General features: G+C 43.6%; 1 protein-coding gene across 3 annotated transcripts in view; it reads left to right on the top strand.

Annotated features, from left to right (window-relative positions):
• Nucleotides 1-21,289, top strand: part of LOC140250674 (uncharacterized) — a 52,244-nt gene that overhangs the window by 6,069 nt on the left and 24,886 nt on the right. For all 3 annotated transcript variants that reach the window (XM_072333574.1, XM_072333573.1, XM_072333575.1), the window contains exons 2-3: nucleotides 9,098-9,173; nucleotides 10,404-10,894. In XM_072333574.1, the coding sequence (XP_072189675.1) occupies nucleotides 9,098-9,173; nucleotides 10,404-10,894 (567 nt within the window). The remainder of the gene's footprint in view (nucleotides 1-9,097; nucleotides 9,174-10,403; nucleotides 10,895-21,289) is intronic.

The following is a 21,289-nucleotide window of genomic DNA, read 5'->3' as shown; positions in this document are numbered from 1 at the left end:
GCATTCTCCATATAAAGTTTGGACTCTGTGTGGACGCAACCTCTCTCCTTTGTGGCCCAGGCCTAAAGGTCTATGTAAAGAATGCGTGGCCCAATCTGACCCATGCAGAGCTGTCTCTTTGCCAGCCCAAACACAGGCTTGCCCAAGCCGTAGGGCCATGGCATGCATGTGGAGCATGATTCAAAGAGGTCCGTTTTCTTCTGCACCTGCTTGGTTGCTCATAGTGCTGCTGGGCCCTCCTGTACTCTCTTGCTGTTCTTTTTTATTTTAACCTCTCATGCCCATTGTAACCTTTCTATTGTGGGCTAGTCTGTCTGGGCATTGACCATGACTCCATGTGTACCTCAGTATGCACTCTGGTTCTTGTGGGGCAGGTGCATTGAGGTTGGGGCATCTTGGAAGCTGGCTGAGACAGAGAGCGCAGATCTTATGGGCAAGATGGACTTTTTTTAATGTTTTTGATACCATCCCAGAAGAATGGAACTGCAATAACAGAGCATCTTTGTGTGAGTGTATCATGTGTAAAGATCACATGGTAGCCTTGATAGCCTGATGGAGAGTGAAACACTGTGGATACTTAAAGTTCCTGGAGGATACAGACATAAGAAAGTATTTTAACAGGAAGATTTATGGCAAAGCTGCTGTGAACTGCTTTGCAGTAATTTCACTCATGGATCTTCCTAGTTGCTCTGTATCAGCTGGGGCAAAAAGGGCTAAGAGCCTGAAGACAGTTCTAAGAGCAACTGGCAGCTCTGCAAGCAGCTTGTGCAACCCAGCCTGTCAACAGCCCTCTCCTCCTTTAGTACTCTTAAATTTAGGAAGCTGGCCTATTACCCAGCCTCATAGTAGTAGAGTAAAGCCCCTTTAGTTTGCCAAGGTTTGGGCTGTGGTACTGAGCACAGAGATCAACACTTGTTCCCTACTGACATGCTTCTTTCAAAGTAATGTTGTCATTGTGATGTGACAAAACCTGGGGAGTAGTTCCTCAGGCTTGGTAGACTGTGGGGGCCATGGCTTGTGTTCCTCAAATGCTAAGGAGACTGGGTTGGCTCGTCACTGTCCCCAGCAAACACACCTGGGAAAAGCCCTTTGCAGCCTTTCCTGGAATCAGCTCCCAATCTTTGCTCCAAAATCAGCTCATATGACAAAAATTAAGAATTCAGATTTGGAAATATCTTTGAGGGAATATGTAGCCAGTGCCTGAGTATAGGTGCCCTAAGGAGGTTTTGCTTAGTAATGTTTCTCTTCCACTTTGGGAATGAATGAAACTCATTTTGGGAGTGGATGAAGTTTCTTGCCTGACTGCAAGGCAAATGATCCTCATCTGAATTTAGAATTATGAAAGGACATGAGATCTCTGTGTAAAGTACACCCAGATACCCCAAAACTCATCCAGATCTGCAGTGAGAATAGACAGACCTCGGTATCTGACACGTGTAGGGAACAAAACGTATTGATTGGCTCTGGGCAGCTGATTAATCAGTTTGACCGGGCTGCAGGCCTGGTTTTGAGCCAGTGGTTTCAAGAAGAGTGGAGAGTGAAATTGCTAATGACAATGAGGTCTTGTCCCCTCCCACTGCTGTTGTTCAGAAACAGGTCACGCTATATTTCTAACAGGGTCATGCTATTTCTCTGATGTAGGTGCTTTGTTTCTTTTATTTCATTCTTTTTTCTTTTTTTTCTTTCTTATTTTGATCTGTTGTCCTTACCTCTTGTCATCAGAAGTCAGTTTTGTACTCTTTATTGGCACAATGAGAAGAAAACTTGATCGAATGGGGAATTTCCTATCTTGAGGAAAGCTGCCTGAGAGACAGCTAGGTTCTCCATTTTGCTTAGAATGGGTCTTGTTATAAAATGGGAAAACATAAAATCATCCTTCCATGTCATGTTACCCAGTTAGTACACACAGAGCCAAGTGGTTGTTTCAGACAGTTGTCTGCAGCCAGATTGTTTTTGTGTGCATTTATGTATTTACTTCATTTCTGAGAATTGGCTAATAAGAACTGAAAGTTTTGTGGCCAAGGGGTAATTATCAAGAGAGAACAACAATATTAAAAAAAAATCTTAAAAAATCAACTTGTATGTGTATATACACACATGCACTATATATATATATATGTATACATATATATATATTTGTTTTTCATAGAAGACCTTTTATTCTGGCTTTGATGGAGCAAGCTATTCTTGGGAAACCCTTTGGCTTTGCAGAGAACTGCAGTGCAATGCAACTTCCCCTGTTTCCTACCTGAAATGGTCTGTGGAGGTGCCAGTTTAGTATGCTTGGTTGCTCTCCTCTCCATGGTGCATGAAGTGAGTCAGTTCTGCAAGAACAACACTGGGTTTTGTTTTGTGCATCCACTTGTGCTGTAACACCTCGTGCTCCTATGGATCGGGCTCAAGTGCATCCATCTCATGTTACACCTACAGTTCTCTGTATTACTGGGTTGCTATGTGGTAAAACAATGTAATTTTGGTGTAAATCCATGGAAATGAAGCATCTCGCATCTACTTGCACTCAAAAGGGTTAATGTGGGATTTTTAGAGGAGGAGAAGCCTGAAATGTCTCATGTGCTCCAAATGCATTTTCCAGACTGTAAGGCTTTGTTCCTTGTGTTTGCAAATCTGGCTAATGTAGTTCTTTATGGCTGAGCAGAGGTGAGTGTCGAGTGAGGTCTCCCAACACAAGCAACTTCTCTTTAGCTAGTGAAGTATCTCATGGCAATGGCAGTTGCCCTCTGGGTCTGCAGAGGAGAAAATGGAAAAACTGTTACCAGATGTGTTGTATATGCCAGCTCCTGTCAGGCTGCACAGGCTGAAGAGACCCATGTGATGCTGGAGAGCTGCTGTAAGCTGTCAGAGAAGCTGGCCTGTGTGAAGGCAGCTCTTCTCAGCACAGCCATGTAGTTACTGCGCTTAGGCCTCTTGGAGTGGGGTGGGAGTTGGGAGGAGTGTATTGAAATCCCTGGAGGCTAAGCAGGATAGTTAGCAGCAGTGTGAGCAGCCATCACCCAACCTACCCTGTCTGTAGGTACGAGGCAGATGAGTCAGTGCCGAAGTTCCCTCTGGTTCTTGGTATTCCTTGTACTGTCCTCCCCTCCTGTCTGAGAGAGCTGTCAGCCTGTGATAAGTAGTGCTGCTCTTAGTCTGTTTGGAGATGAGGTTCTGCAGCACGTGGGCTGTAAATTGCAGATGGAACTCAGTCACTGTATCTATGTGCAGGGCGGATGAGGCCCTGCAGTGGAAGGAAAGCTTCGGTCTCTAAACCTTCAGGCTCCTTCTTGTCTTCCTGACTGCTGTGCTTTGTGGTGTCAGTGCTGCTAAATAGCAGTGATCCTGCAAGATGGAAGCCAAGGGAATGCTAGGGCTTCGTGCTGTGAGTTGTCAGGAGCTGACCTTCTTGCTAGGGCATCTCTTTGTAGCACAACTGTTTTGTAGGTTGCTTCTTTCTGACATGTTCCTGAGGTGTTATTTTGACACTGCTTTCTTTTCTAATTCCTTTCTGAGCTATTGACCTAAAATGCTGTCTCTGTGCATTGGATAAGAAGGATGACAGGTAGATACTAGCGTTCCAGGAGAATTATGTGAAACTTGGATATGGTTTAGCCATAAATCTCTTTATCACATCAGCAAAGGCATGAACAAAGTAATGCAGAAGGTGAGAAACACTGCATGGCTCCATTGCATGCAGGTGCCTGCTGTCAGAGACAGGGCTGTGCTGTGTGTTTTGCACTGTGTCTGGTTTCTGGTACTGCAGTAAATTCTCTAAATTTCAACCAGGCTCTTAAGCTAGTGATGTAAAAAGTTAATAATCGTAAAATGAGCAATAACTGTCCTCTCTATTGGCAAGACTTTGTGACTTGTGGTCTCTGCAGTGTCTCTCTGCCTCAGATCTGTGAAACCTCTGAAGATAAGTAGATCCCAGGCCTGTGCAGATTGTGTGTCTGACTGTACTGCACATTCCCATGGAAAAACTAAAACCCAAACAAACAAACAACCCCCCCAAACAAAAAAACCCAAACAAAAAAAAACAAGAATGGCTTTTCTGTCTTCAACATGGGACAGACCAGGGAAACAAAGGCTGTGGGGAGTGCTGTGTCTTACCAGCCCATCGCCAGTTTCAGTGACTCAGCCAGATGGCTGCTCTGTCAAGCAAGGAAGTGTTGGAGGGTTACAGACCCTAGGTTTGAATCCTAGCCATTTGCAGGAAAGTGGGGAAAGAAGTTTGGAGGCAGAGCTATGATGAAAAATTAATAACAAAGTCAAGAAAGAATTCAGATTTTCTGAAGTAGGACTGTGCTGGTTGAAAGCCTAGCTATTGATGGACTGCAGCTGTAAAGTCCATGTCTAGTTTGGACAGTCTTGTAGATGTTTGAAGACTGAACTGAGCCTTTCATTTCAAACTCCACTGCTTTTATTGAGGAGAGAGCAAGTATTTACAGCTTGGTTTGCTAGCGTGAGTATCTCTAAAATAAAAATTGAAGAAGAACTTGGGAGAAAAAGGAAGTTAGTTAATTTGAAGGTCTGTTTGACTCACTCCTTCCCTATTCCTTGTGCTGTTCCATGGCTCGTAACTGCCTTTCAGCATCTCATCATCTCCCTTGTTTTCTCACTCTAATTCAGATTTTCTTCAGACGTGGAATGATGGCACCTCCTTCATTCAAGATCAGGCAGCGTCCCGTGGCAACTGCTGCTACTATTGACCTGGAAAAATAACAGTGGGGAAATTTAAGTAAAATGTTTTTAACTGAGTCCAAGTCAGCACCTTAGTTATGGAAAAACAGGATTTCTTCCAGCTTGAAGGGAACAAGTGAGTAAGTGGAGAGGTTTCTAGTGCAGTTCCCTTCACTGCTCCTTTTTCATGGCTTGTCATAGATCTGTTCAACAATTGCACTGTGAAGATCTTGCAAAGCATTGGAACAGACTACAGTCAGCACAGGGAAGGAACTGTCTCTTCCCCGGCTGCATGGAAACATCTTTGCTTAAATATTTTGCATGTCCAGATTATTGCTTATTGAGATGGCTAGGCAAATGCTTCTGCACTCATTCCCACATGCTGTAAGATGTTCTGCTCTCGCAGGTGCTCATTGCACACTTTCAGCTCTTCCAGGTTGCATGTGGTTAGCTGGATGCTTATCTTGCTGCTCCTCGTGCACGCAGCCTCCACTGCACCAAACAACTCCACTCATACCTTACTTTTTTAGGGCAGTACAGCCAGTAAGTGAGAACTGCTGGGAAAGATTTGTTCTGCTGTAGTAATAAGGCTGATTATTAATGTAGCTAATTTTGATCATATGATAGTTTAATTTCTCCTCTGTAAGCAAAGACCGGGAGGAGCTGCAGATTAATAGGATTTCTTTCATTGTGCAAATACAACAGTATTTCAGGGCTTTTGACTCTAAGGGTGGTTGGGCTTTTAAAGTACCTGGGCAATTCTAGCTGCAGCTAGTTGTCGTTACACATCTGACAAGCAGCGATGGGGAAGAGACAGAATTTTGTCTCTAGCTTTTTATTACATCTGCTTGTTTGTCCTTTATGATAAATCTCTCTTGAAATTAAACGTTCACTCATTTCTCACTCATTTCTTACATATCACCTGGCTATTGCACTCAAAACCGTCTCTACTTACTGGAGGCTGGTGCCAAATGAAATGTGTGGGGAAGTTTGTGTTTCCATCTGACACAGTGGGAGTCCTTAACCTGACAGGATGAATGTGGTCCTTAGCCTGACAGGTGCTGGAGGATCCAGGTGTAAGGCTGAAATCCACATCAGCAAGAGGGTTCTGTCTTTGAACTATAGATCTTTGCATTTTTGCAAGAAAGACTGGAGAGTGGATGGGCAGCTGTTGTTGTGGTTTTGTGCCCTGACTTGTAAACATTCACATCCATGTAAATGGGAGGTTTTCTTTTCTTTGCTTGTGTATGTTGAAATATAGCATATGTGGGATACAGTCCTGAGCTGCATGCTCCTGCTGACCCAGCCTGAGCAGGGCGCAGGACTAAAGGATCCCTTCCAATCTAAGCAGTTCTGCAATTCATGTGCTGTGAATGAAGCAGGGTCTAGTGTGATCTCTGACATGGAAATCCAAGTTTTCTGTTGTCACAGTGTCACTGTTCAGAGTTCATGAGACAAACAGGACTGTTCTGCCTAAGAAAAAGATACAGTTTTAGATAAGGTAGGATGGAGACTTTAGAAGAGAAGCTGGAGGTTTGAACATAAAACCACTCTGTTTAATGAGATGCTGATGAAGAGAAGGAAATGTAACTGTTGAAGCCCAGGAAGAGTCAATGGAGAGCTTTAATCTCCAACTGATGAATGCGTTAGTATTTGACTTCCTATTTCTTTATAGTTTTGGAAATTACTATTATCCATGCAAACATTCAGTCTTTTTTCCAATCTTAAATTAATATTTGCCTCTGTGATATGTTATACGTAAAGCTCCTTGCTGTGAAATTTGAACTTTGTGAGGTTAATGCTCATCCGCTATGATTGCTGGTTCTCTGGAGGAGAATTGCAGGACCAAATCCATGAACTCAGTTTTAAACAGGGTCTCTCTTCTCTTTCAAGTGCTCTGGACAAAACCTCTAGAGGAGTGTTCAAGGCAATTCAGAAGGACTTAGTCTTGTGCTGCCTGTGGGACAATGAGCTTATTAGAGACTATCCATGATGAAACTAGGGGTCATCTAAATTGCACTCGTGCAGGAAGCAAGCTAGCTGCATTGCACTTGTATGGGGAGGGCTGGGTGTTTAGGAAGTGCAGAACCAGTAGACACAAAGACCTTCAGAATGTTGATCGTTGACTTAAATCCAACTCCTGTAATCATCTCAAGCCAGTGACATTGGACAGTGTATGTGCTAAGTGGGCCTGTATGTGATAAGTGTCACAGTCATTCTTGGAAGCAGAACCATGCCACGTATTGGCATTCTCATGGTATAAAGCTCAGAGCTGATGGGTTTCCCACACAGTGACCTTAAAGCTCATTGAAAATCCAGCAGTGTCCAAACTTATTTATTTATTTAGCTCTTGTTATTTATTTATTTATTTTTAATGTGTAAATGAGCAACAAAGTAAGGTCAGTACCTCTCAGGTTAGAACTGGAGCCCTAGCTTTTGTTCCGATGACAAGGGCACTGTCTGTCTGTTCAGCAGCCAGCACAATGGTATCTCAGTGTCAGCTGCCCACCCCCGGGGCACAAACAGAGTGTGATACCTTTTCTGGGGACAGCTAGAACTCTGTTAATTTGGCAGTGTTCCTCAGCACTGCCTTTATTAAATAACACGTATGTGTGAATGTATGCAAGTAAATTGTAGTTGTGGTAGAATAACAACTCCCTGCAATTACTTCAAGAGTATTAGAAGTACAGATAAATCTTGGCCACTTTCCCTGTTCATGATATGACAGCTGGAAAAGTAGCTTAAAAAGACCAGCAAGGTAGAAAGTTATTTTATGGCTTCATAAAGGGCATTGTAAATATGGAAGGTTGTAAGGTAGTCTTATTTAAAAAAAGAAAGAAGAAAAAGAAGTTGGCAGCGGATTTCTTCAGGGGTTAAAAATCTCTGGAGGATGGTGACAAAGTAGGTGAGTTGAACTAATATCTGTCATCTTTAGTATCAGTCAGTATTTCTCTTCTATTTCTCTTTGTCAGCTGTATATGTCTTTCACTTGGAGGCACCTAATTAAGAGTGTTGCACTTTTGGGTGTCTGGGAGGCTGAAACACTCCAAGGACGTTTCCCTGGGAGCAGTGGCAGAGGGGAGATGAATCCGTATCAGTAGAATGGTTGCTTGCAGCCTCACCTTGTATAAAAGTCAAGCACAGCTCATGAAACATTTTTAAAGTGGAAACACGGCAAGTAACTTTTGAAACCCATTGTCACTGGATGCTGTTGTGGTTGGGTAATTTATGAGACTCAGAGAAAGCTGAGAATGATGGAAATATTTGTTGTTATTTGGGATAAAAAGGTGTAAGGGATAATGAAGCTCATCTTGTAGTGATCGCGTTATTCCAGAACTCTCTCTTGTGAATGCTTTTTTGGAAGTATTTCATTTTTCTTTGACTCATTTCTTCTTGGCACTGCCAGAAACACATAGTAAGCTGTGAAGCTCAAAGGTTTGATTGGGTGTAATAACTTCCAGGTATGTTCTGTGCAGCAGATCATAAGTCAGGAACAAGGTGGGTAGGGTTTCCTCTACATATAACCAACTCCTGCTGAGTTTCTGATATGACCTGCAAAAACTTGGATTCAGATCTCAGTCCTTCTCAGTACGTTGCCACCAAGTTTGCTTAGTGTTAGGACCCATGTAGAGTAAATGGTATTTGGGTATGCAGTAAGTGGCTTGCTCAAGTCCATTGGCTGACTCAATGCAAATATCTCTGAAAATTCCTGATAGACAAAATACATGAGTTGCCATTACTCTTGGGGCAAACATTTAAGGGTGTTCAGTTAAACTCTAAGTATTGGTGTTGTGTAACACAGGGAGAGTGTAACGTTGTTTGTCACAGTGCTGTGAAAGCTTATTTCTTTTATTTCTGGTACATTCTTCAGAGTCATGCTCTAGGAAAGTGAGTTGTCTGTTCTTTTGTGGCGTGTGTGTGTGTCTTCAAGGGGAAGTGCGGGTACATACATAAGTTAGCTAAAGTTAACATGCCACATCCACTTGTGGGTACCTTGCGAGATGATAGTGCTGTTGACAGGATGTCTTTTTTTTTCCTCTTCCCTCCTACAGTGATGGGTTTTGAAGATTCAGTCGTCCGCATGATGTGGATGTGGTAGGCCATGCTGGTTATAAGTAGTGCATCTGGGGAGCTAAGGACAGGGTACACTCGTTGTGCTTGGGAGAGAATTGGTGGTGCAGTAAGGTGGAAATAGTGGTAGGCTGTTGGTTCTGTGTTGCTGCAAGTAAGAGGATGTGATGGGAGTTTGAGGTTGGGAGATGAGGATGTGTTTACAGGGAGGTGCTATGGTGGGGTGTGTGTGGTTAGATGGGGTGGATGCCTGCAGGATATGAGAAGGGGAGGGTGGGGGAAGTGGCTTGGGCAGCAGCAAGGCAATGCTCAGTGCTCATGATGAAGCCTTTTCTTTCTCCTTGCTCCCTAGATCTCCTACCCCCCAAGTGATGAGGACAGCGATGACTCTGAGGGAGAGAACCAGGAACTTGTTCAGATCGACAGAGGTAAAGGGACAAGATAGGAGGGTCCTGGAATACTGCAGTTGAAGTGCGTTTTGATTTTCACATCTGCTCTTGCAAATACCTCCTTCACAGTCCTCACTGTGATACATTAAATCAGGCACCTTGAAGTCTTTGGAACCTCACAGAGAGAAGCTGGTGATATCAGATGCTGTAGTCACACTTTTCTTATCAGTGATGGATACCATTAACCACACATTAAGCTGGTAGTACTGTAGATGTGGGGTGGTTGAGATTTGCTATCAGGTCAGTAACAGAGCTGGAAGTGAGAACGTATCTTCTGTTCCATGCTTGTGCGTCTGCATTGTCTTTGTTCTAGGTCTTGTCTTCCTTTTTGCTTCCAGTTTTGACCATCCTTTCCCTATGTTCCAGGACTCATTTGTCTAATTAGTTCCCTCCTGCACCACTGGTATTGGGTAGCTCTGTTACTGAATCTAGCCAGGCATCTTGGATAGAAGAATGGTGTTTTGCCATTTTTTTTGGACGTGATATTTATTTATCTGTAAAAAGTACATCTGTTGAGCTGTAGTAAGTCTCTGCCATTTAGACATGCCCTATGTTTTATCACAATTCAGCCAAATTCAAGTGGATTTTTACGCAAAGGCAGGAGAACTCAAATTCCTAACCTATAGAGCATGTCCAGCCAAAAATTGAAAGCTGTCTTTATGTACTTACCTCCAGAACAGGTAAAGTATGCTGAGCTTATGGCTGAAGACAGGCTCTTTTATATGATAAATTCTGGAATAGGATGAGGACGTTTAGCTCTGGAAACCAAATTTGCCATTTGAGCTACAGATGTGCTTCTTAGAACTAGAATATCCTTATATACCATATAATTATACCATAACTTATGTGTTTCCTCTGCCCTGAGAACTGGTCACAGGAATTTAATATTTCTAGTTAAAGGTAAGGGCCTGACAGCACACTTGTAAGACCGTGTCCTCTCTGCCTTTTGCGGCTAAGGTGGACGGCAGGTCCACGTTCTTGTTGTGTGACTAGTCTTCCAGCTAACAGTTTGAGCAGTATGGTCTAAGAAAGATCTGGAAACTTCTGGGGAAAGCATTCATCAGGGGCATTTCTTCTGGGAAGAAAAGGTGGAAAGCAGCTCAGAAGTTTTCTTGTGAGGAAGTAATGAAAAGGGGTCAGGAGAAATGAGGCCCATTTCATGGCATGAGATAGAGATCTGCTCTGTCACTTCTCTCTTCTTCCCACCAGAGAGAAGACGGAATTGTACCTTGACCCCTCTGGCCACCAACCAGCTCCAGAACCAGGAGAACCAATGCTGCAAGGTCCGGGCCCTTCTCCATGCCAGCTTGGATCGCCACAGCTCGGAAGAGGAGCTGGAGCGCATCAACCGAGAGTTTGCCGCTGAGAAGCGGAAGTGGTCCCAGGTCAGCAGGCTTGCATGCTGCAGTGACAGCAACAACACCTCCTCCAGTGACGAAGAAGTGAAGAACTTGTGCGCCATGTCCTTCCAGCCTGTTGCAGAGCAGGCTGATGGTCTTCATGCAAGTCCAAGCCCTGTGCTGTTCAGTGCCTCCCCTCCCAAGAGACTCCAGCCTCTGGTGTGCAACCCAGCCTCTAGACCTTTAATCTTGACAGGTGTTGGGGCAGGCCTTGAGCAAGTCATGCCGTGTAAGAGACATCGACAAGGATATGGGGATAAGATCTGCAGGCCCAGCCTTGACCTGGAAAAAATGCAGCAGGTAAGGCAGAACTTCATACCAGGAAAGTGGCATCACTTGAGAGGAGGTGTTGTAAGCTAAAGTGGAGGAGGATTATTGAGGCAGGGCTCAGTAAATTCATGAAGTTGTTGCCTGTGATTGTGCCTTCAGAAGCATAGTTGGTTCTACAGTTCTTTTGCAGTCTGTCTAGGATAGTTTAGATACCTCTTTTAAGAGGTAAAGTTTCTGCAACTTTAAAGGCTTTTGCTGCAGTTGTGCCTCTATCTTGGTACATATTAGGAATGCAACACATAGTCTGGATTATTGTATGGCATAGGAACAAAATCACTGGAATTCAGTCAGGTTACACCTGCTGCTGTGGATTGACTCATGCCATTTACTCCAATAGGAACTCATTGTTCAGGGGTGTATAAATGAGCATCTGTGCAGTGGAAGTAGGCGTAGATATGATGTTAGGTACTAAGTATCTGTGAGTTTCTTGACCTCCTTGGACTTCGGTCTTTGGACTTCCTATGAATTTTACAGCAATGTAAAACTATACTTTTTACATCCTTAATAGCTTACAAAAGCAAACTGCTCTAGCTGCAGTTATTCATCATTTTGCTCTAGGGGGATGGGACTGAGGTATAGTTTGTCCAGGGTCAACTGAGGAAGAGACATGGGGCATGCCTGGTATAGGATGTGAGTTGGCCTGCACAGCTGCCCATCTGTTGCAGCTCTTCAAGAAGGTGTTGCTGCAGAGCTAGTATTGCAAACTGCTCTTCATTATTTGTTTTTCTTGCACTGGTAGAGTGTCAGTCTGAAAGAATATCTGCAGACATCTGCTGACCCTGGTAAATTGCAGTAATTTAAAGACAGTTATTTTCAATTCTGAATTTCCTCTCATTAGGGAAGAATTTTGTTGCCTCTGGTTGGCTGGATGTACTAGATTTGACCTCATTAAGAATGTTCCCATTACGCCTATGAGATGGACCAGTTACATAGCAGCCTCTTCTCAATCCTGCTGTCAGCATGTATACCATGAACAAACAGCACACTTAGGATTGCAGTACAGTTTTCCTTACCCCCTCCTTCTACCTTCTTGCTAAGTCTCTGCTTACAGAACATTCAAAAGGTCCAGTCTTGCATTTCATGTACTCAAAGCTTATTTTTTGTATTTTTTTCTTTGTGCTCAGGTCCTTTCTGTGATTTAGATTCTAGTTATATAGCATCTACCTTCTCTGCCTTTAGTCCCCTTTGGCACTGTGTTTGGAAATGCGCTGGTGAAAGACAAACCAAGCAAGTTAGAGGCTTATTTGAATGAGCTTTTCAAACCACTGTGGTTTTTCTGGGAAACGCTGTGAGAATGATTTGCTTCCTGGTTTGTCTGTTCTCCATAATTCTGGGTTAATTGTGGCAATGATTTTCCTAAAAGATGTTGAAATCTTATTTTTTGGTTTTGTTTTATTGGTAGCAACATTTGTATTGTAGATTCTCTTCTAGGTTGTGGAATTTCTTTTAAAGAAGTGGTATTAAGCTAATTGTAAACTGACACATTTTGGGTGACTTAGCATAGGGGAGCCAACACAAAGTGAGATGCAGCCTGAATTTTGTAGGACTTTGATGATTTGTATTATTTGTATATTTTTAATTGGTTTATTTTCAGCTGGTAAACTCTTGAAGCCTTAGGATCATTTCCTCCTTGATCCAGAAAGTCTCATTCACTGCATGTCTTTGCTTGTCACCTGTACTTGTTTCCGCTATGAAAATCATGAGAGAAGTGGTGTAGATTCAGACTTTTGCTTACCTGTTTCTTAGGACAGTGATGTGAAATCTGGTTTTGATTTTGAGTTCTCCTGCAGAATCCTTATATGAAGCTGGGCAAGTCTTGCTCAGTGTCTCTATTCCCTAGCTGTCCAACAGGAGCTACAGATTTCCTTCTTCATCTGTCTTCATTCTCCAGTAAAAATGCCACTTCTATTTAATGTGTGGCCATTTGGCACAGTGTGCCTCTTTAGTTAACAAAACAGTGCAAATGAGCAAAGTTGATATTAACTGGCTACACTAGGGCTCCACCTGGGTTCTGTCCATCAAGCCACTCTTGCTTTATGAGTAGTATCCTTACTATCTTATGTGTTTGCTTGCCAGAATGAAATTGATGGACTTGATCAGATGGATACTTTTCTGAACAGCAGATGTTTCCCACACTTGTCCCGCAGCATTCATGCAGCTCCTTGTATCTGGTGAAATTATTTAGTTCTAGAAGCAAATATGTTCAGAGACAGAAAGATTTGTTTATGTGCATGCTATAGTTGCTCAGGCATGGGTGAAGAGATGGGGAGTGCTTTGTCTTTGCATCAAATCCTGTTTCTGTTGGATGATGATAGATTAGTCCAGAGAGTTGTGGTGTGGAGTGACTCTGTGTTAGGATGCTTAAGCTGTTCTTAGGGTTGAACAAACCAGGCAGTTTTTGCAGGAAGACATGCCTTCCTGGGCTCCAGTGAGTTTATGCTTTTTTGTAAGCAAGGGGAACAAATTTGAGAGAGAAAAGTGGGCTGGGGGAAGTCTGAGTGCGTTTAAGGGATTAGGGTATTGCTGCGCTTCTACCTCCATGACCTGTGGATAAAATGGAAATCTCCACCATCTGGACCTTTCAGTTCAGCCTTTCTCAGCAGGAAAGGCTGTATAAGAGCATGTTTAAAACGTCCCATTCTGGATAGGTGCCAAGCCATGTCTTTCCAGCTTCACAGGACAGTGTGATTCTACCCTTTTGTGCCCCAGCCATCAGTTTGGACAGTTGCTGGAGTATTACCCACCCTGGCTGGTTAGCTACCCGCTTCATCTCTTCTCTATTGTGGCTAAGAAAGGAATTCAATACACGCTTTTCTTCACTTCTCCAAAGGACTGGAAAATTACCTCAGAAGACTTCTTCTTTTCTTTCCCTTAATTGGGCTGAAATACCCTGGCTCGTGCAGACGCCTGTATTGCTGCAGTGAATGCCTTCTCCTAGCTGCCCCTTGATCATGGTTCTTAGATAGCAACCTCATTACGCGCAGTCCTTGCTGCCAACCACTTGCCATTTAATGAAGGCTGTGTGTGTCCCAGAAAGACTGGCGCCCTGTTAGCATGAGCAGATCTGGCTTTTGTGGTGGTGCTGATTCTTGAGGTCAGGCAGAGCCTGGAGAGCTTTTGATAGTTTTAGGTAAAGGCAGCAAGGACCACAAAGTTTGGCAGAGATAGAAGGAGGTCCAGCCTATTTGGAACTGCTCTTTGTTTCCTGGGGAAGAGATTGATTGTTCTTGACGTGCTCTGTAAACAGAGAGGAAGTAGATGATCCTTCCTCCTGTGCTATTTAGTGGGGCTTGCTGGAGCTCCGTTGATTTTTCAAGATGGTGAGAGTAGATTTCAGAGTGCAGCCTTTGCAGGGAGGGTAATCGTAATCTGAGAGCAGCTTCGGGTTGGCAAGATGAGAAAACAAACTGTTTTCATTTATATGTGGGTAGGTGGTTGGTAGGGAAAGCAACGCTTAAAAGTACAAAGCAGAATCTGCATACCTAGGTTATGCTATGAAGTCATTAGCTAGTTTTGAACAAGTGAAAAACTTCTGCTACGGTTTACCTGCGTGTATGAGTAGATAATATCAAACTTCCATTGTCTTATGGAGGCCTAATGCTTCATTTAGAATGTGTAGAGATTCTAGGATGAAAAGGGCCAACACAAAAGAGAAAAAGGCACCTGAAACTTGAATTTCTTGTTGCAGACACTGCACTGTTTTGGTGAGTGAATAGTTTCAGTGCATGATGGGTGATGGAGGCTTTGTCTTGGCTTGGCATTGAAGTGACCTGGGGCAGCATTATCTCTGATCTGAGCTTAGCTGTGTGATCAAGCTCAATGGTTCCTTGGCTGAATACTTGAATGCTGGCATTTTGGTTGGGCAGGGACTGGCAAGCTTTGAAAGCTTTCTTTTGGGCTGATACCAATTGCACAGAAGCTTCGGGAAAGCAAGCTGTGGGCACGTACCATAAAATGACCAAGGAAGGCTCAGTGTGTGAACTCTGATCCACTGAGGTCTTGGGTTATGCTGCTAATGGATCCAGGGTGAAATTTCCATATCCTTAACACAGCTGGGCTTTGCCCTTTCCTGCCTCTCCCAGACTTGACAAATAGCTTCCAGATAGAGAATATGTGAGCTCACAAGTCCTTTTTACCTTTCAGCCTCCCATTTGAATCCAGCCCTTGTCAGTTACTGAAAATTGTTATTGACTGTTGTCTTTTCTGAGCTTGCTTCTCACTGCTCAGGGATGCCAGAAAACCCACTCCTGCACTGATGATGGTTTTGCCTTTCTATGCCTTGGGTCTCGCTCCCCAGAGTGACTGAGTCAACAGTCTGTGCTGAATATAATGGCTTACACCACTTCTTCACAGGCTGAGTCCAGAACGTGGCTTTTACAAGTGTGAAAAGCTGGGCCATAGCAGTTCTTTGTCCCCAAGTACATTTGTTTGCTTCTTGAAGCAATATAATAAGGAAACTATTGCAGAAACCAGTTGCACCATGATAGAATGAGAAATTCTGCTTCTGGTAACTTTCTGCTATTTTGCTTTTATTTTTCACCTCCAAAAAATACGGCAGCAGTTCATCCCACACTGAAGCCTCTGACCATCTCACCCCTGCCAGTATTTGGCAATGAAGCAGCCAATAAAAGAAATGCTATGCATAGCTGATGCAACACAATCCTAGCATGGGAAAGTCAGGCTGGAAAAAAAAAGAGAGGTATTAAACTGGTCCTCTAGCAAGGGTATAGTTCTGCTGCAGGAGGCTCTGGGATTCCAGACGCGTGGAACACAGTAGATGTCTCATTTTTTTCTCTTTTTGAGAGAAGTGAGAAGATGTTCTCTTCTGATTTGATGTCTCACAGTGCCCTCCGTCTGATGTCTGGTTTGTGAATCTGGGAAACTCTAATCTGATGATGAAGTACGATGTGGGGAGGAAGAGTGCCTTCTGAGAATGCCCAGGTCTGGGAAGCAGACTCAGTAACAAGGGGAGGCATGAGGAACCTCATGCTGTTCAGAGGAGGTGATTACAGTTCTGCCAGGCAGCAAATATTTGTATCTTTCTCTGCATCCCAAGTGTTTCCTGGATGGTCCTTACTCTCTAATCCATGCAAAAACATGCTGCAGCAGAAGTGCCTGCATGCTGTCAGGACTGGATAAATAGAGTAGTAAGCCATGCAGAGTTTAGTTTACCTGCTTTTAGGGAAGGAGATTGTTTTCCTTTTGTTTCCTGAGGGAGGCAAATACTGTTGTTACTTTGTTGACAGTAAGGCTGAAGTTCACCTCCTGCCATGGTGCCCGCTTCTGAACATCAAGGGCAAGGTGAGTGAGATAAATAATTCTACTCATGAACTCTCAGCACAGATCAGCATGATAGAGGTTAAGCAATCTCACATAATGTATGAGGTTGGAGGGAACCTCTGAGGGTCATCTTGTCCAACTGTCCTGTTCCATAAGGGCCATCTGGAGCCAGTGGTCCAGGGCCAGGTCCAGACAGCTTTTAAATATCTCCCAGGATGCAGACTGCACATCTGTGTATGGGTGCTTCTGCCTGGAAATCTTCATCTATCTCTATTTCCCTATATATCTATCTATGTAACTTTGCCTTCTTTTGCCAGGAGATGTTAAGTAATACCGTTATTTGGACTGTTGTGGAGCCTTGGTACCATTGGTTGTGTCCAAGCATGAGCCAGTAGCGAGAATATCTGCTGAAATGTCTGAAACCTGGTTCCTTGAGGTGCTGCTTTGTATCTTGAAAGGCAATCTGGTTGGTAACTGGTTTGGTTAGGGTGGTCTGGAATATACCAGAGAGCTTGAATGAGTTAATGCAAGAATGTACTGGAGGGAAGAGGGAGATCTGTGAATTAGGAAGGGGAAGAGGAGGATAGAAATCAGCAGAGACAACTAAGAGTCTTTATTTTTTAAATTTATTTTTGGTATTAATATTCCCAAAGGGACAATAATAGTACCTGGCACCAGTGGTAGTAAATTATGAGCCTGAGGTTAAAGCCAGCGGCTTATCGTTTAGATTGGCAGGCTTGCTGGCTACCTTCCCAACTCAACTATCTGTCTTCTTTCTCTAAGCTCCAAAGCTTGGTAAGAAGGTATTAGGCTAGAGCTGGCTAGAGCTGCAGACCAGGGAGAGGAGATCAAATGGGCATATGGGCACCACTGGCATATGTCCTTGGGATTTGACTTAGGGAGATGTTCTGGGTGATGCTGGAGGCACTATGTGTGGATTTATCTACTGGTGTGTCTCTGAGGGATAGGAAATGGGCAGTCCTAGGGTATCTGGAAGAGGTGAACTAGTTGAGCAAGTGAAAGGCAAGGAAAGTGCTTCCATCTCTGGTGCCAGCATCTGTCTGCACATGAATGGGCTTCTGACCTCTGTATGGCTTTTTTTTATCTCTTGTCAGAGCACCACAGAAAGTAATACCTACTGTTAGTAGCTGAAGGCAAAGCCCAGTGTCCTGTACCTACTGGCAGTGGTTTTTGGTGGGCTGCCTGCAGGCTGCAGCAACAATCATGCAGCAAAACCCGGAGATTGTTACTGCAGCAGTGACACACAGCTGGTCAAAATGAAGTGGAGTGAATGGTTGATTGTCACAGCATGGGCACTATGTTGGGTACCCAAGGGTGGACATCTTTTGGACATATATCCATTCTGTGTCCTTTGTGTTGTCTGCTGTGGGCCCTTTTTGAAGAAGGTTTTGCAAAGGATGTTTTGTGTCTCGCTTTGACACGATACAGTGCAGAAGGATAATGCTGGTGTGCTCCCTCTCTCTGAATTCAGCCAAGTAGATTTAAGGGCTTGGCAGATTAAGAAGTTTTGCTGCAACTTGTTCTTACTTTCCAGCAAGACCACTTAATAGATGTTGCTTGCAAGTGAAGGTCAGGGCCTTCTCTCTAGTGGTCTCTAGAACAGAGCAGGATTATCCTCACCTCCCTCCTCCTTGACATGTCTGGACTAGAAGGAGTGCTTGGGTTGGGTCCCAGAGTGGCTGTTTGTTGGCCAGATACCTCTCCCTTCCCACTCCTCCCTCAGCATGTGGCTCATTGTGATACAAATATCTCATCGTTGCCTGGGGAGAAAAAGGAGTTAGCAGCCGGCTTTGCCATATGCTGTAACTGCCCATGTTGTATTCAGTCTGTAGATGAATGGATCTCTCTTCAGGCGTGATAAGTTTCATCTTTTGCTTATGGTAACAGCCTCTGAAGTGCAGAAAGATTTGCAGTTACCTTCTTCAGAGGAACGTTTGAGGGGAACTTGAAGGGATTGGAAAGGGTAAGTGGCTGTTTGGACCCAAGGGTTTGTTCCTGTTGCAGCCAAGACAGCATGTGATGCTGGTGTCAGTTTTCTGATTGCTTTTTTTTGACTTGATTATATACATGAGAACTTGGAATGAGTGGAAGAAATAGGTTAGGCTTTTTCTTCTTTTCCTCCCCAGCTGCCACTAGTAGCACTGAATTCCCACCATAAGCATTTACACAAGTGACCAGTCAGCACCCACAAGATAATGGGAGGTGCTACTGCTTAAAAAAATCATACTGTAATAAGAAGTTAGGAAAGTTATGGTAGCAAGAGATGGAGCATAAGAGCTTGTTTTTTCCCTCTGCTGTTCCCCGGTGCTGTATATTCCCATATCTCAAGTTAAGACAGTTTTCTTGTCTAGCTGTTATTACCAATGGTGCTTGAGAGGGTGACCCAGGTACCTTAGTAATCTGCATCCTCCTGGGAAGGCAGAGCAAGAAAGATGAAAGGAGGTGGGTAGTGCAGGCTTGGAAACAGCAGAAACAGAGAGGTCTTGTGATTGATTTATTAATGCCAGTGCTTCTGTTTTGTGCTTCAGTTTTTCTACCACAACACGTCTGAGACTTGAAAAACACAGCAGCCATTACTGTTGAGCAGGCAGAAGCTGGCTGAGCTTTTAAGGCCAAGTCTGTGCCTAGAGTAAACACTCTAGGAAATACTGGTTTTTGAGAGGAGCTTTGGTACGGTAGAATAGCCAGCATGGCTGTCATCAGTGCAGCTGTCCTTAGCGTGGGCTGGGGCTTAGCTCTGATTTTCTGCCTTAACTCTGAATAGCCTCTCCATTGTTGGCTCAAATAGGAACTGTGCTGCTGGGCTCTGCTCTCGCTGTCTTTAAGCTGGTTGATGTCAATGAGAGTTTTGGGCATTGGTCCATAGCTCATCTCACAGAAAGAGGCACTCAACAGAGGCATCTACTTCTCATGTAGATTGGAAAAGCATTAAACCAGTGCAGATTTACCTTTAAAGTTCCCTGTTATTCTCTAGAGCTTTATTCCCACATGCACACTTCTAGTTGAGCTGCAATTGATTATGATGAAATAATGATAAATAAGTCAGAGACAAACACCTCAAGCCCCAGCCAAAAACGTGTCACTACATTTTTGCTAAATGCAAGATTTCAAAAGCATTGGTGTGTCCTAGGGACCACGAGTAGATTAAGAATGCCTAAATGAAGATATTTCAAAGAAACCCTATTCAGTTTGCTGGTTTTCCTCTTTGTAAACGTTGTTTTTCAATCTCTTAGACATTTCTAGCTCACTTAAAGTACTTCTTTAGGTACATTCAGAAATGAATTTGCAAAGCTCAAGATTCTGTAAACTATGAGGAATTTAATGTAAATGATAAGGCTGGAGTCATGTCAATGCCAGGACAGAAAATAGAAAAATTATTTCTAAAAATATGCTTGTGTTCTCAAATCCTCACATATCCTTGTGTTAATTCCACCTTCATGTGTCTGAGCATGGAAAACCAGGTTGAGCAGTTATAGAAACGATTAAACTGTGAATTATTTCCCAAGTTACTTTGTGAGTGCTGTTGGTGCGCTCATTTTTGGCAGTGTAGATGAGTCTTTTACCTACCTGTGGAGAGTTTAGAAATTCTTTATCTTGAATATTGCTTCACAGGCTCATCAGCCACTCCTATGGGCTCTGGCATGGTGGTATTGGGGGATAATGGGATTAAGAAACAAGGAACAGTTTAACAAAACATTTGCCAAAATGCAAAGCTAAGGGGGTCTATGTAGTTCTGTAATAGGTGGAGATATCCTTAGCATAGAGTCAGATGCCTGATTTTTGTTGCTTCTATAAATCCATATTTGTTATGTTACAGATGTGGTTTGCAACAGGGGAAATCACCACAGGTCAGGTAATGGCTGAGCCAAGTCATTTGCTTTTCAGGTTCAAGCATTCCATTCACTCCAGCACCCTCAAAACTGTTCATATAAATTTTTGCTTTTATTATCAACCTTCTTTTCTCCACAGAGGATCACAGCAAACCAGCCTTGAGACATTCAGGTCTGCCTCTTTACTCTGTTCTTTCCTGTTTTAATGAGATGATCTGAACTTTTCCTGCTATCCAGTGTGGTGGGTGAAGGAACCCTCATGTTCCTACGATGTGACCATTCTGTAAGCATGAGGACTGGAGGAAAAAATAAAGGAGTCCTAAATTATCTGTGTGTTGAAAGTGATGTCATGAACACTGGCATGTGTTATACAGGCGCTGGTACAGAGCTTACAGAATGTTAAGCTGAATATTTATTGCCAAGTGTTTGGAAAGTGGATCTTGATGCAGATAGTACAGTTGCATATGTCAAGTCAGTAGTTCTCCAGCAGTTTCTTAATGGATGCAGCTCTAATGGTTGCCATGCTCTGCTAACATCTGCTTGTAAATGTAGCAGCCTTCTTCTGGTTCTGAGCTATGACTGACTTTCCATAGGAGGCATTCAAACAGTTGGCAAGTGTCTCCTGTGCTGGTGCTCACAGACCTGTGGAAATACTGAAGCTCTTGAGCACTGAAGTGTGTGGGTGTAAGAACTGGTTGTACACTTCTCATGTTAGAGAGGATTCTGTGTTGTCTAGAGCCACATGCAGCCCTGGGACATGTGGATAGAGGGGATGCAGTGGGGTATCAAAGTCCATGAGTGCTCATCTCCAGCAATGAAGGGAGCTACCTACCTACTTAGAAGGATGGACAAAGTACCAGGCAGGGAATGTGGGCTTCACTGAAATCCTTGCAAGCTGCCCACATTGATGCAGGCTTGCCCTATCAGAATTAGTAGCTCAAACTCTATCACAAGCTCAGAGTTTTGTCCCACAAACAACCCACAAACCCAAAGGTCCGTGAGCTGTACAGTGCTGTGCTGCATGCAAGGCAGGTGTGGGTTGGGACTGCTGCACTGGGACCTGGCTCACGTCATAGGTGGGCAGAACGTTCTGTGAGCACAGTGGTTAATTACATGCTTTATAAATGGATTAACTCCCTGGAATAAGAGGCCTTTATCCTGTTAGCTAGCCAGCCACTTCAGAGTGTTTGCTTGTCACTAACTGTGTATGTGAGGCTGATTGTCACTGCTGCTA

Source organism: Excalfactoria chinensis, chromosome 3 (genome assembly GCF_039878825.1).
Source record: "Excalfactoria chinensis isolate bCotChi1 chromosome 3, bCotChi1.hap2, whole genome shotgun sequence".
NCBI lineage: Eukaryota > Metazoa > Chordata > Aves > Galliformes > Phasianidae > Excalfactoria > Excalfactoria chinensis.
The sequence above is the reverse complement of the archived record's forward strand: the minus strand, read 5'-3'. Positions and strand labels throughout refer to the sequence as shown.